General features: G+C 42.4%; 1 protein-coding gene across 1 annotated transcript; it reads right to left on the bottom strand.

Annotated features, from left to right (window-relative positions):
- Positions 1–5,305: 5,305 nt before the first annotated feature.
- On the bottom strand, positions 5,306–14,642 carry LOC118590977 (leukocyte immunoglobulin-like receptor subfamily B member 3). Its single transcript, XM_036198885.1, is given in 13 exon segments — positions 5,306–5,316; positions 7,626–7,745; positions 10,280–10,582; positions 10,814–11,110; positions 11,317–11,544; positions 11,547–11,618; positions 11,755–12,039; positions 12,357–12,656; positions 12,799–13,083; positions 13,393–13,695; positions 13,983–14,267; positions 14,450–14,488; positions 14,609–14,642. Coding segments are annotated over 13 exon segments (2,562 nt in total).
- Positions 14,643–16,711: the final 2,069 nt, after the last annotated feature.

Genomic DNA, 16,711 nt, shown 5'->3' with positions numbered 1-16,711 from the left:
CCATTTGTTAAATATAACAGAAGTGGCACAGACACTGAGAGCATAATTAATAAATGAGACCTCCTGAAACTGACTAGCTTCTGTAAGGTCAAAGGACATGGTCACTAAGACAAAATGGCAGCCTGCAGTATGTGAAAAGATCTTCACCAACCCCACAACTGACAGAGGGCTGATCTCCAAAATACATACAAAACTCAAGAAACAAAATGGCAGCCTGCAGTATGTGAAAAGATCTTCACCAACCCCACATCTGACAGAGGGCTGATCTCCAAAATACATACAAAACTCAAGAAACAAGACAAAAAAAAAAAAAAAAAACCAAACAGTCCAATTAAAAAATAGAGAATTCTTAACTAAAGAATCTCAAATGGCCAAAAGACATTTAAGGAATTGGTCAACATCCTTAGTCATCAGGAAATGCAAATAAGAACAACTCTGAGATACCATCTTACACCTGTCAGAATGGCTAAAATCAAAAACACTGATGTCAACTTATGTTGGAGAAGCTGTGGTGTAAGGGAAACACTCCTCCACTGTTGGTGGGAATACAAACTTGTACAGCCACCTTAGAAATCAGTATGGTGGTTTGGCAAAAAACTGGTAATCAATTTACCTCAAGACGCAGTAATACTACTCCTATGCATATACTCAAAAGATGCTCAATCATACCACAAGGACATTTGCTGAACTATGTTCATATCAACATTATTCATAATAGTTAGAACCTTGAAACAACCTAGATGTTCCTTAACCAAGGAATGGATAAAGAAAATGTGGTACATTTACACCATGGAAGATTACTCAGCGGTAAAATATAATGACATCATGGAATCTGCAGGCAAATGGATGAAATTAGATAAAATAACTCTGTGTGAAGTAACTCAGACCCAGAAAGAAAAGTACAGAATGTATTCACTCCTAGGTAGTAAGGAGGACCCTAAGAGGGACAGGCATGGATCGCTCTAAGAAGGGAAAATAGATAAGATATCCTGGGTAAACTGGAAGGGGAGTAGTGGGAAGGGTGGAAGGATAGAAGCATGAGGAATCAGGATGGCTAAATTGGGGGAGGGACAGAGAGCGGGAGCAAAGAAAGAGATATATTGGGGGGCACAATCACTTCCTGGGAATGCCCAGCAAACGTAGCTTGAGTTGCTGGCCAGCAACTCCTGGAGGAAGCCCCACCGCCACCAAGCCCCACATTGGACCCTGCAATCTACATGCCCTGCCCCAATATTCATCCACCTGAGACCCCAGTAACATCCTGAGGCTCAGAAATCAAACCACCAGCTCTCATTGGACCAAGAGGTGAGTGACTCTTCTCACACCCAGAGAGTCCTGCCACTAGGACCCAAGTGCAGGGACACAGTCAGTTCCTGGGAAACCCCACCCAACTCTGCCCCAGTTGCCAGACAGCAGGGAAAACTGTGGGAAGACACCTCACTCACCAAAACCTCACATCAGACACTGCAATCTACATGCCCTTCCCCAATACCCATCTGCTTAAGACCCCAGTAACTTCCTGAAGCTCAGAAACCAAACTGCCAGTTCTCACTGGACCAAGAGTAACTTCCTGAGACAGGGAATCTGCCAGACCTCATTGGACCAAGAGAGGCTTCCTGAGACACAGAATCTGTCAGTTCTGACTGGACCAAGAGCCCTGAAAAGACCAAGAGTGACTCTGTGAGTCACAGAATCAACTACCATGGGTTGAGCCAAGAGTAGCTCCCTGAGACACAGAATCTACCTGCTCTAATTAGACCAAGAGCTAAGTTTGGACCTAGAGGGGCCCCCTGTGACACAGACACAACAAGCACAGAGTGGACCAACAGCAACTTGCTCAGACACAGGCACCCCTTACAACTATTAGAGAAAGAGATGGGCAGACATCAATGCAAAAATACATACAACAACATAAAGAGCAAAAGAGCATCACTAGAACCTAACCCTCCCTCCAACATCAAGACCTGAACATCACAAGGTAGAAGAAGCAGAAGAAAACGACCATAAAAATAGCTTCAGGAAGATGCTAGAGGCGTTTTAGGAAAAAATGAAAAACTCCCTTAAAGAAATGGAGGAAAAGGCAAACAAAAATGTAAAGAAATCAATAAAGAAATTGAGAAAAAGGCAATCAAAAAGTTGGAAGAAATCAATAAAAAACATAGAGGAAAAGACAAACAAAAACTGGAAGAAATCAATAAATTCCTTAAAGAAAGCCAAGGCAACCATGAAAAAGCAATTAAACATGTGAGGGAAATGGTTTAAGACCTGAAAAGGGAAACAGAAACAATAAAGAAGACACAAACAGAGGGAATGCTGGAAATAGAAAATATGAGTAAATGAACAGGTACACAGATGCAAGCAAAACCAACAGAATACACACTGCCACCAAAAGATAACAGGAATTAATAATCACTGTTCATAAATATCCCTTGATATCAATGAACTTAATTCACCTATAAAAAGACACAGGCTAAGAGAATGGATATGAAAGCTGGAGCCATCTTTCTGCTGCATACAAGAAACACACTTCAACTTCAAAGATAGACACTACCTCTGAGAAAAAGGCTGGGAAAAGTCTTACCAGCCAAATGGTCTTAAGAAGCAAGCTGGTGTGGCTATCCTAATATACAACAAAATAGACGTCAAACTAAAAGCAATCAAAAGAGATCAAGAAGGGAATGATATACTCATCACAGGAAAGAACCACCAAGATGAAGTTTCAATTCTGAACATTTATGCCCCAAACACAAGGACACCCACATATGTAATAGAAACATTACTAAAGCTTAAATCACATATAAAACCCCACACATTAATAGTGGGAGACTTCAACACCCTACTCTCACCACTGGATAGACCTGCCAAATTGAAACTTATCAGAGAAATAAGGGGCTTAACTGATGTTATGACTCAAATGGACTTAATCGATATCTACAAAACAAAAAGAATATACTTTCTTCTCAGTACCCAATGGAACCTTCTCTAAAACTGACCATATACTTGGTCAAAAGCAAATCTCAACAAATAGAAAAAAAAATGGAATAACCTCTTGTATTCTATCAGACCACCATGGCTTAAAGATAGATTTCAACAACAACAAAAATTACAGAAAGCCTAAAATCTTATGGAAACTGAAAAATGCCCTACTGAATCACCAATGGGTAAAGGAAAAAATAAGAAAAAAATTAAAGATTTCCTAGAATTCAACGAAAACGAATGTACAACATACACAAACTTATGGGACACCATGAAAGCAGTACTAAGAGAAAAATTCATAGCACTAAATGTCACATAAAGAAGCTGGAGAAATCTCACACTAGTGACTTGACTGCATAACTGAAAACTCTAGAACAAGAAGAAGCAAACTCACCCAGGAGAAACAGACGCCAGGAAATAGTCAAATAGAGAGCTGAAATCAATAAAATAGAAACAAAGAGAACAATACAAAGAATCACTGAAACAAAGAGTTGGTTCTTTGAGAAAATCAATAGGATAGACAACCTCTTATCCAGACTAACCAAAAGACAGAGAGAGAGAGCATCCAAATAAACAAAATCAGAAATGAAAAGTGGGACATAACAACAGACAATGAGGAAATACAGAGAATCATCAGGTCATACTTCAAAAATCTGTACTCTACAAAATTGGAAAATGTAAAAGAAATGGACAATTTTCTGATAGGGTCCACATACCTAAGTTAAATCAAAACCAGATAAACTATTTAAATATACCAATAACCCCTAAAGAAATAGAAACAGTCATTAAAAGTCTCCCAACCAAAAAACAAAACAAAAACCGCCCAGGACCAGAGAGTTTCAATCCAGAATTCTATCAGATCTTTACAGAAGAGTTAATACCAATACACTTTAAATTGTTCCACACAATAGAAACAGAAGGAACATTACCAAACTTCTTCATTGAGGCTACAGTTATTCTAATTCCCAAGCCAAACATATACGCAACAAAGCAACAGAATTATAGACCAATCTCCCTCATGAACATTGATACAAAAAATACTCAATAAAATATTGGCAAACAGACTCCAAGAACTCATCAAAACAATATCCACCATGATCAAGTAGGCTTCATGCCATAGATGCAAGGTAGGTTTAACATATGAAAGTCTGCCAATGTAATATACCATAAACAAACTGAAAGAAAAAAACCACACGATCATTTCATTAGATGCTGAAAAGTCATTTGACAAAATCCAACACCCCTTCATGATAAAGGTCTTGGAGAGATCAGGAATACAGTGAACATATTGAAACATAATAAAGGTAATTTACAGCAAGCCAACAGCCAACATCAAATTAAATGGAGAGAAACACAAAGTGATTCCACTAAAATCAGAAACAAGACACAGCTGTCCACTCTCCCCACATTTATTCAACATAGTACTTGAAGTTCTAGCTAAAGCAATAAGACAACAAAAGGAGATCAAGGTGATACAAATTGGAAAGGAAGAAGTCAAACTTTCACTATTTGCAAATGATATGTTAGTATACATAAGTAACCCCAAAAATTTGACCAAGGAACTCCTGCAGCTGATAGACATCTTCAGTAATGTGGCAGAATACAAGATTAACTAAAAAAATCAGTAGCCCTCCTATATAAAATTGACAAATGGGCTGAGAAAGAAGTCAAAGAAACATCACCCATTACAATAGCCAAAAATAATATAAAATTCCTTGGGTTAACTCTGACTAAGCAAGTGAAAGTTCTGTATGACAAGAACTTTAAGTCCCTGAAGAGAGAAATTGAAGAAGATATCAGAAAATTAAAAAATCTCCGATGCTCATGGATAGGTAGGATTATCACAGCAAAAATGGCAATCTTACCAAAGCAATCTACAGATTCAATGTAATCCCCATCAAAATCCTAACATAATTCTTCACAGAACTAGAAATTCATATAGAAAAAACAAAACAAAACAGGATAGTTAAAAGAATCCTGTACAATAAAACAATGTCTGGAGGCATCAGATTCCCTTACTTCAAGCTACACTATAGAGCTGCAATAATGAATACAGCTTGGTACTGACATAAAAACTGGCATGTGGACCAATTAAATTGAATTGAAGACCCTGACATTAATCCACACAGGTATGAACACCTAATTTTTGACAAAGAAGCCAAAACTGTACAATGGAAAAAAGAAAGTATCTTCAACAAATGGTGCTGGCATTACTGGATATCAACATTTAGAAGATTGCAAATAGATCCATATCTGTCACCATGCACATGGTGACAGATATGGATCTATTTGAAGTCCAAGTGGATCAAAGACCTGAACATAAATCCAGTTACTCAGAACCTGATAAAAGAGAATATAGGAATTAGTCTTGAATGCATTGGCACCAGAGTTCATTTCCTAAATATAACACCAGTAGCACAGACACTGAGAACAACAATTAATAAATGGGACCTCCTGGAACTGAAAAGCTTTTGTAGGAAAAAGGACATGGTCAATAAGGCAAAATGACAGCCTACAGAATGGAAAATTATCTTCACCAACCCCACATCTGACAGAGGGGTGATATACAGAATACATAAAAAAAAACCTCAAGAAACTAGACATAAAAATACCTAATAGACCAATTAAAAATGGGCTATAGAGCTAAACAGTGAATTCTCAACAGAAGAAGCTCATATGGCTGAAATATATTGAAGGAATTACTCAACATCCTAAATCATCAGGGAAATGCAAATCACAACGACTCTGAGATACCATCTTACACCTGTCAGAATGGCTAACATCAAAAACACTGGAGACAGCTTATGTTGGAGAGAATGTGGAGCAAGGGGAATACTCCTACACTGTTGGTGGGAATGCAAACTGGTACATCTACTATGGAGATCGATATGGTGGTTTCTCAGAAAATTGAAAACCAATCTTCCTCAAAACCCAGCTATACCACTCTTGGGCATATACCAAAGCAATGCTCAGTCATACCACAAAACACGCATGCTCAACTATGTTCATAACAGCATTATTTACAATAACCAGAACCTGGAAACAACCTAGATGGCCCTCAACTCAAGGATGGATAAAGAAAATGTGGTACATATATACACAATGGAGTACTACTCAGCAGAGTAAAACAATGACATAATGAGGTTCACAGGCAAATGGATGGAACTAGAAAATATCATCCTGAGCGAGGTAACACAGACTTAGAAAGACAAACATTGTATGTATTCACTCATAGGTGGATGCTAGATGTAAAGCAAAGGATAGCCAGACTGCACCCCACTGCTACTGGGAGGTTAGTTAATAAGGAGGTCCACAGGAATGACACAGTGACTGCCCAGCAACATAAGTGGATGTGATCTACATGAGCAAACTAGGGGTGAGAGCGGGTAATAGAGAGCAAGAGTCAGAGGAAAGAGAGCTTAGGTTCTAGCTGGATCAGGAACAGAGTGGAAGATCAAGGAAAACAGTACCATGATAAATGAAGACACCATGGGAATGCTAGGGATGTCCCCAGGAATCCACATTGATTACTCCACCATAGACTACTGGCAATGGTCGAGAATTCCACTCCCTCCACTCATTCAATTCCCCCCCCAGACACACACATCTATTCTGCTTCAGATTCACTACCCCTGCCCCAGAAAAGAGCAGGCCACTGAGGGGCATCAATTGAACATGGCACAATATGATACTATGTGCCTGAGCTGACGTACTCTGGGGATCAGATGGCGGAATACCCTAACTGACATCATAAAACCCTCAAGCAGTGACTGATGGAAGCAGATGCAGAGATCCATGACTGGGTCCCAGGAAGAGCTCTAGGAGTCCAATTGACAAAATAGAGGATGGATTTTATGAGGAAGAGAAATAGAAATCATGATTGGAAAAAGTACAGAGACAACTAGCCAAACTAGTGGCAACACATGAACTGTGGACCAATAGCTGAGGAGCCCCCATGGTACTGGATCAGGCCCTCTGGATAAGTGAGACAGTTGTTTAGCTTGAACTCTTTTGGGAACACCCAGGAAGTCAGACTGGGACCTGTCTCTAGTGCATGTGCCAGCTTTTTGGAACCTAACGCCTATGGTGAGACATTTTGCTCCTCCTTGGCACAGGGAGGAGGGGCTTAGACCTGCCTCAAGTGAATGTGCCAGGCTCTGCTGACTCCCCATGGGAGACCTTGCTTTGGAAGAGGTGGGAATGGGGGGGTATTTGGAGGGTCTAGGGATGGGAGGAGGGAGGACAGGGAAATCTGTGACTGATATGTAGTATGAATGGAAAAATTCTTAATTTAAATAAATAAATGAATGAATGAATGAATAAATAAATAGATGAATACTAAATAAATAAAAAGGAAGAGATATATTAATAGCTGGAGCACCTTACATAGCAACTTCAGGACTAGAAGGGACCTTTGCAACTCATTGCATATATATTAAAAATCTTTCAGGAGTTGAAAAAGTCTATACAATACAGGATATTACACATGTTTCCAGATATCATTTTGTGTTCAGATTCTGCAGAAGTGTTTCTTAGCTGATCTGTCCCAGTCTGGGCTTTCTCTGAGGCTGGTACCCTGAGCCCCTGCTTGAATACCCCACAGTGGTATCCACTCCTCACTCAGACCCAGGCTTCCCACACCTACTCACCTCCCTTCCTGTCTTTCTTCTGATGCCTGAGTCTGAGAAGAAGGGAGAGGATGAGAAGGAAGAGCAGTAGGAAGAAGGCCACAGAAGCCACAATCACAGCCTTTTGATATCTTGCCAGTCCTAGGAGACAGGGGCGTCATGAATGAGGAAGTGTGAATGAGAAACTGTGTGAGACTGAAGCAACTATCAGAGTCTGCATGGGGCTGCACTAGGTCCCCTGCATATAAATTATGGTTGTTGGTTTGCTGTTTTGTGGTGACTTCTGACAGCAGAGATGAAGGTGTATCTGACATTTTTGCCTGCCTTTAGGATGCTCTTCTTTCAATTGGGCGACCTCACCCAACCTTGATATGACTGTATATGCCTGATGTTATAGTATCATATAGTCCAATGTTCAATTGATGCCCCTCAGTGGCCTGCTCTTTCTGGGGCAGGGATAGTGAATCTGAAGCAGAGTGAATGTGTGTGGGAGACTTAGATGAGTGGAGGGAGGGGAAGCTGCAATTGGAATGCATTGTATGAGAGAACAATAAATAAATTACATAGATAGATAGATAGATAGATAGATAGATAGATAGATAGATAGATAGATAGATAATAACAGACCATGATAAATGAAGACCACATGAGAACAGGAATAGGCAGAGTGCTCTAGAGGTCCCCAGAAATCCACAATGATATATCCTCTGTAGTCTGCTGGCAATGGTCGAGAGAAAGCCTGATCTGACCTAGTCTGGTGATCAGATGACTAAACATCCTAACAGTCGTCATGGACCTCTCATCCAATAACTGATGGAAGTGGATACAGAGATTCTCAGCCAGGCCCCAGGTGGAGCTCCAGGTGTCCAACTGTCGAGAAAGAGGAGGGTCTGCAAGAGCGTGAATTGTTGAATCCAAGATTGCAAAAAGCACAGGGACAAATAGCCAAACGTATGGAAGCACATGAATTATGAACCAAAGGCTGTGGAGCCCCCAGCTGGATCAGGCCCTCTGTATAAGTGAGACAATTGAATAGCTTGATCTGTTTGGGAGGCACCCAGTCTGTGGAACCAGGATATGTCCTTAGTGAATGAGCTGGCTGTTTGAAACCTTGGGCTTACACAGGGACACTTTGCTCAGTCTGGAAGAAGGTGACAGGACCTGCCTGTACTGAATCCACCAGGTTTAAATGAATCCCCAGGGGTGCCTTAATCCTGGAGGAGAAGGGAATGGAGGGGAGGGGCTGGGGGAAAGGTGGGGGTGGGGGCAGGAGGGGGGAGGACAGGGGAACCCATGGCTGATGTGTAAAATTAAAACACATAATAATAAAGAAAAAAGTAATAAATAAAAAAAAGAAATATAGAGAAAGAAAGAAAGGAAGGAAGGAATGATGGAAGGAAGGAAGGAAGAGGAGGGAAGGAAGAGAGAGAGAAAGAAAGAAAGAAAGAAAGAAAGAAAGAAAGAAAGAAAGACAAAGAAAGAAAGAAAGAAAGAAAGAAAGAAAGAAAGAAAGAAAAACAAAGAAAGAAAGAAAAAACCTACTGTGAGTACCCCATGTTGGGTCTTTGTATTTGCTGTATCTCATTCTCACAGCCATGCAGAGGACCATCTCTGAATACTTCCAGTTTTCCTACCCTAGATCAACCTGAAGGAAGGTGCATAGCTGAGAACTGAGTCCAGGATATCTGTCCTCTGGAGCTAAACCTCATGACCTGGAAGGAAAGATCCTGAATGTCCTGTCCTAGCCTGTACCACACCCCAACACAATGTCTTCACCACAGTGGTAGATGGGGCAGAACCATTGTGGAACAGGGTTCTAGAATCTTTCTCTATAAGTATGTGAAATAGATGAGATCATCATTAAAAGGAACTTAATGTCTTTGCCAGGGCTCTCCCATGTACATGTGGAGAAACTGAGAACCACACAAGACAGAGGATAGTACATGTCAACCTCTCCAGACAAGAATGTACCAACCACATAACAAGATTTATCCCTGCTGGATACACCATGCAGTAGAGTTCTTGCTTAGACCTCTGCTGTGGGACACAAGGGATGAAGAGCTGTTGTTCATGGCCTGACACACTTGGATGGTGAAAATCAGGGGAATTAACACCTGCTCTCATTTTAGGTGCTTCAGCCTAGGACAGATCAACAGTACCACTCTTTGTCAGGATGCCTCCATTGCAACCTAGCTTTTGAGCCTCTGGGTTTCTGGAGACCATGTTGGGGTCTTTGCTTCACACCCAGTAGCTTAGTCATCAACTAAGCTGATAAAGGGATGAAGACTCATGGGGACAGAGAGTTTGCACACACTCAGGATGAAACAACTTAGCTAGACAAGAAAATCTAAAATCTCTGTAGAAAAGGACTGTGGGAAATTTGTAGGGGGAATGATGTGTGGAATGCTGCACTAATTATCTCGTATCTTCTCAGTCTTATGTCTACACTGCAGCCTCTTCAGAACCTCCAAGTTTCCTACCTGGAATCTCCTAGGTTCCTAAGAAAAGAATAAGATGGTCATTGAAAAATCTCAGTTCACTTCTAAATCTCTGCATAGGAGACCCTCTTTTCATAACCCTCCCTTGGATAAACTTACTCCTATCCCAGCCACATGCTTCCTAGGTCAATTATCCTGGGTAACCCTCTGAGCTGACAAAAGTCAGGATCACCTCACCTGAGACTATGATCTCGATGGGGTCACTAGGATATGACAACAGGTAAGGGGATGAGCTCTTAGAACCAAAGCATATATAAGAACCCCCAAAGCCTGTGGTCATAGCACTCATGGAGAATTCTGCCTCATATTGGAGATCTTGAGACGCTGATCTTTGTTGCATGTAGGGATGAGCTGCACCTTCCTTGAACAGAAAGAATGTGTCCACTGGAATTGATAATTGACAGAGTAGAGTCACATTCTCTCCTGAGGACATAGTAGTCCCTGGATGCACTGAGAGAATGGGTGTGACAGGGAGGTATCCTAAAGATAAAAAAATAATAATAATAAGTGACTGAAGGGCTACAGTCATTGCTCTAAGCCCCCTCTTTCAGAATCTAGTCTCTATATTTTAAAAGACAGTCCTTTCTCCACTCTCTTGTTCCCAGACCTATTCATCCATGACATGCTCACCATCATGTTAATGAATTGTAGGTCTCTACCCTGCTGAGTCTGTGCCAAGATGGGTCTATATAAATGCACTACATTGCTTACCTGTGATCCAGATGTCCAGAGGGTCACTGGGGGCTGACCACTCAGAGGAGAAGCTTTTTGCACCAAGGCATCTATATTGACCACCAATGGAGAAATTCACAGAGCCTAAATGGAAGTTGGCATGAAAATGTCCAGCCTGGGGCTGATGAACATAGACTTGAGTGAGGTCACTTCCCCCCTCTTTGAACAGAGCAAATCTGTCATAACTTATCTCAGAGGAACACTTGAGTGTCAGGTTCTCTCCAGGGGCCAGGACAGGGACTTTTGGGGTCAGCAAAGTAGGCTTCCTTGACAGTCCTGGAAGGAAGAGTCAGGAAGTCATCCACCTGGCTCTTGATATATTCCATATCCTATCCTTCTTTGAAAGTGCCATGGCCTTTTCTACTCTGGGCCTTAGGAATCAAGAGTTCCCTTCTGCCATCATGGCCTCAATCCAACCTGGAGGCAGCGCTAATGGCAAAGGGTCTGGTGTCACTATCTTGTGGGAATGTGGACTTTCTCACCTGAGAAATGTATCTCCAGAGGGTTGCTGGCCTCTGACCACACATTTGAGGCATTTGAATAGTTTCCATAACATTGGAAGGGCCCATGTGTGCTGGATGTCACAAAGATCCCAGGAAACAGAGCTTGGGACTGTCCAGTGGATAATAACTGTGCCTTTTGGGACCTGAAGAACTTCAGATCTGCACCAGTCAAAATAAAGCCATCATATCCTTTTGATGAGACACACTGAGGGTCACATTCACACCTGAGGTGACCACAGAGCTGGGCACACCTGACAAAGTAGGTTTGCCACGATAAACACCTAGGAGAGGAGCAGACAGTTGTTCACATGAAACACAGCCAACACTGACTCCAGAAGATGGGCTGTGGAAGCACACTCATGGAAGACTATTTCCTGTGGACAGAGACAAAGATTATGACCCTTAGTGTCACCTCACCTGTCACCACCAGTTCCAGGGCTTCACTGTGCTCTGTCCACCCTGCAGATTCATAAGAGTAACAGCGATATTGCCCTGCATGATGCTTTTCTATGGATGCTATGGAGAACATGACCTTGTTACCAGGATCTTTTGGAGTTTGACTGAACCAGGGTGCTGGACTTCCTTCTTTATACAGGAAATATATTTGGGTTTCCTTGGTCCCCTCACACCAGATGTTCACAGGATTCCCTGTGCTGATGACAGAGCCTGGCTCAGCCCAGAGGGTGGGTTTCTTGAGGTTTCCTATAAGAAAGTAGGTGGGAAAGAGATATGACTTTCAGCAGTTTCACAGTAAGAGTCAAACATGCCACTGATCTTGAAATGTACTCCTAAGCAGCAAAAGGACCAGTAGTGTCATGGGAAGACTCAGTCTCATGAACCTCCCAAGATCTCATCTCACTGTGCCCCCCTCATTTTCTGTACAGCGACTTCCAGAGTCAACATGCTGTGTCAATTATCTCAGGAGCCCTAGATGCTCAGACATATCACACATCATGGTCTCCACGGGGAACCTGTGTCAGGAGCAATGTGAGTCCACAGACAGTCTGAGGCTTCCTCACCTGAGACCAACAGCTCCAGGACTTGGCTCCCTTCTGACCACACCTGAGGATTATTTGTATAATAGCCGTAGCATGTGAACTTCCACCTCAGGCTGGAGGTCGCTGGACCCACTGGAAACTCAGCCAGGAACATCCCAGTGTGTGTGGATCTTGAGCTCCGAGGGATGGAGAACTTCTGACCATTCTTAGTTAGAATGAACCAGTCGTATCTCTGACTTGAGGTACACGAGAATGTCACAGACTGTCTTAAGTTTACAATGGGATTTTGCATGGTTGACAGGGTGGGTTTCTTGTAGACTCCTAGAAGAAATACACATGGAAAATTAAAGAGGATTACAAAGCCTGAACTGTCGCCCATGGCTGTCCTTTGATGGCAGATACCATTAGTGCAGTCTTCTCTTGAGAGTGACATCTGGGGTTAAGATTTCTGGTGTCTTCTCACCTGTCACCACCAGCTCTAAGGCGTCACTGCGCTCTGACCATCCTGAAGAGGTGTAAGTGTAACAGTGATATCGTCCTGCCTGCTCTTGTGTCACAGATGGAAGGGTGAGTTTGGCCTTATTGGTGTGGGCTATTGGGCCATGTTGTTCCCAGGGTCCTGGGCTTCCCTCTTTATATATCACATAGATTAGGCTTTCTCGGGTCGCCTGACACCAGATAGTAACAGGACTCCTTGAGGTGATCACAGAGCCAGGATAAGCCCATATGCGGGGTTTGTGAAGGGTCCCTGCAAAGAAGTAGAAAAAAGCATGTGCATCAATTAGGAGACCATCACAGAGAAGGTCACCTCTGCAGGGACATGTAATCTGATCTGCAATAGCAAAAGGACACGTAAAGATTACACTTTTCTCTGGGTCTTAGGTTCTACTGTTACTCTCAACCCTGGATTCCACACCCCAAGTCTAGCTGTACCACACATTTTATGACATTGGGTTCAGTAGTCTTGGCTCCCATTCACCCATCACATATCAGGCCCTTTCCTGGGATCCTGTGTCAGCTATAATCACAGCCAAAGGAAAGTTCTGTATTTACTTACCTGAGATCAGAAGCTCAAAGATGCTACTGGGAACTGACCACAGCTGGGAGCTGCTCAATTGATACCCATAGCATGTGAACCTCCACCTCTGGTTGGGGGTCACAGGACCAACTGTGAAGTCGGATCCAAATAGCTCCGAGGATATATTCTGTGAGGGCAAAGCCGGGGAGAACTTCTCATCTTCCTTCATCAGAATGAACCTGTTATATGGATGTTGTGACACACATTGAAGGGCCACATTCCCTCCTGCCATCACCACTGGGCTGGGAAGGGCTGACAGGGTCACAATGCTCTGGTGAACCCCTATGAGAGGAGAGGGCAATAAACATACATGACTTTCTCTTGTGTTTAAACAGACCTTCAGATTAACTCAACATAATGAGAGTTCCCACACCCTCTTCCTGACAACTATCTGACCACACAAAAGGCCATTATTTATTAATTTCAATAATGTTTGCTGTATCCTAATATGCCCATATGACCCATATGAGAAGCATTTTCCCCGCTTCACATATTTAAAAAGGAGACCCTACTGTGAACATACTCTTTTCCTCAAGGCAGATGCTGGGATTGCAGAAGGGTCCTCTCACCTGTCACCACCAGCTCCAGGTAGTCACTGTGTTCTGTTTTGCCTTTGGGGCTTTTATACTCACACCTGTATTGCCCTGCATTGTTCCACGCAAATGATGAGATAGAGAATTTGGCCAAGTTCCCGGTTTCTATTAGGGTTGTTGGTACCAAGCAATCTGGACTTCCTTCTTTGCAGAGACGGTATTCCTTGGCCTCTAAGGGGCCTTGACAGAAGAATGTCACTTGGTTTCCAGTCGTTACCACATTTCTTGGAATAACTCTAAGTGTGGGTTTAGAGAAGACCACTGCAAGAAAAATGACAACTGGTTCCCCAGAACTCCCTCTCAGATATGAGCTCTCAGCCCCAGGACATTCTCAGGCATCCCCAGCATCAGACCACTCCTATTGTTCTCCATCTGCTCTGTTCAGGAGTTTTCTGGGGTCCCCACAATGATGTTCAATATGGGACAGCTATGAAGACACTCACCTGCCAATGCCGGGATCCAGAGATCCAGATGATTCAGTGCTGCAAAAGAGATACCTGTGTTTGCACTGAAATATCAGAAGACTTCCTGAGTCACAAGGCAGGGCTGTGGGTGGATTCCCTCTCAGACAAGATTTCTCCCTCCCCATCTTGGCATCTCACCAACACACAGCAGGGCAGTAAGAAAGATGTTCATGGCGTCTTCCAATTGCCACAACCTTGCAGATAGTTGATCTCTTTGCCAAATGGAAAGAAACAAAGTGTATGAGCTATGGAGGCTTTCTTCTCCTTCATGTTGTGAAGATGTAATAGGAGCAGCTTTTTAGAAAGAGGAACTTCTCTCAGACACATGATACTTCTTTCCCCAGTGCTGTGATGGGTTGGGCTACAGAATATGTTGCTTCTGTCTCTTTCTGGTCCTTTACTTTTTGTGTTTGTATCTGAGACAGATTATCTTCAATCTCATGCCGTTTTTGGATTTCTTCTCCGTATCCCTCAGCCTCATGTGGACTGGGATTACAAACCCAAATCTGATTGTGGTCTCTTCTTATAGAATATGTCCGTTGTAAACATAAACTACTGCCTCAATGCTCCTAGTGACCTCAGACAAAGACATAACATAAAATGAACCTGGTGACATTCTGATGTAGCCCCCTCACTTGAGGGTGTGCTGAGCTGGTTGGTCTTTTTCCCTCAGAGCTTCTTCTTGGTTCTCCTTGACTCCATCAACCAGACTAAACTCATGAATGGTTTCCTATCCAGCTCTAGAGACTCTTTGCGAATTTTGTGTGACCTTTTCCTAGAGGAAACATGAACAAAGCCTACTCATTCCAACAGTGAAAAAACAGGCAAGTTCCATACAACTTTAACTGGTGAATCAACAAGATATATTAGGGTTCCTTAGAAGCATGTGGTTAAATACCATTGTTTTTGTGTTTTGTTTCTGTTTGTGTATTGAAAAAGGATCTTAAAATGTATTTCTGACTGTCCCAAAACTCACTGTGTAGACCAGACAAGATCCACTAATCTGTTTCAACTCCCAACTGTTGATCCCAATATGCTCATCTATGCTAAGCAACATTGGAAACTTTCCAGTGGTTATATCTCTGAAAAAAGCTTTGCCTGAAACTTTTAACTTCCTCTAGTTCTGAGAGAAGAGGAGTAGCCTCCGGACACTGTACACCGTGAAAGAATGCTGCTGTGTGTAATCAGAGCTACAGAGACATCAACAGGCCAACAGACATGTCATTCCTGGAAAGCAGTGACTCACAGCAAGGGAAGATGCAGGCTGATGCTCCCGGGAGTGTATAGCAGAAGGGACACACTGAGCACCTGATCTATCAGTTCTTCTAGGTGAACACAGGGGAAACAATCAGGCTGTCTTAAGTTTTCTATTTTTGTGAAAAAATACTATGTTCAAAAGGCAAATTGGGGAGGAACATGTTCATTTGGCTTACACTTCAACAACTCTGCTCATCACTAAAGAAAGTCAGGACAGGAACTCAAACAGGGCAGGATCCTGGAGGCAGGAGCTGATGCAGAAGCCATGCAGTGGAACTGCTTACTGGCTTGCTTTCTGGCATGCTCAGGCCAGCTTCTTGATGAACCCAGGACCAGCAGGCCAGGCATGTCACCACCCACCATGGTATCCTTCCCCGATTGATCACTAATTGAAATAATTCCTTGCAGCTGAATCTCATTGAGGCATTTCCTCATCTGAGGCTCCTTCATCTGATGACTCTAACTTGTTTCAAGTTGACACAAAAAACACAGCCAGTACACCTGATCGCTTGTGAAGTAGACATACAAATAAGTCACTATGAAGGCACATGATTTCATTTTTTATTTATCAACAATATCTTATATAACTATAAAAGTTTCACTGTTTTACAAATTCAAAACATAAAATTTTAGTCCCTTAAAAAATAACTAATCTCATAAAATCCAAAGCCTTTTAAAATTTAAAGTCTCTCAAGTATGGGCTCTCGTAAAATAACTTCAATAGGGAACAGTCAGGACACAGTCATGATCAAATCAAAACAAAACAAAAATTGTAACCCTCCAATATCTGGAATCCATTCACAATGTTCTGTAATCCTCCAAAGGGTTTGGGTTACTCCTCTGGCTCTGAAACCTGCAGTACACACAGCTCATTTTCTAGGCTCTGACTGGCTCCTCTCCACAGCTACTGTTGTTCTTGGCTGTCATCTAATTGCACTGGCATCTCCAGGCCACAGGGGTTCTCTGCTGCAACTGGGCTTCACT

The sequence above is a fragment of the Onychomys torridus genome, chromosome 1 (genome assembly GCF_903995425.1).
Source record: "Onychomys torridus chromosome 1, mOncTor1.1, whole genome shotgun sequence".
Lineage (NCBI taxonomy): Eukaryota > Metazoa > Chordata > Mammalia > Rodentia > Cricetidae > Onychomys > Onychomys torridus.
This window is presented reverse-complemented; position numbering and strand designations above follow the sequence as displayed.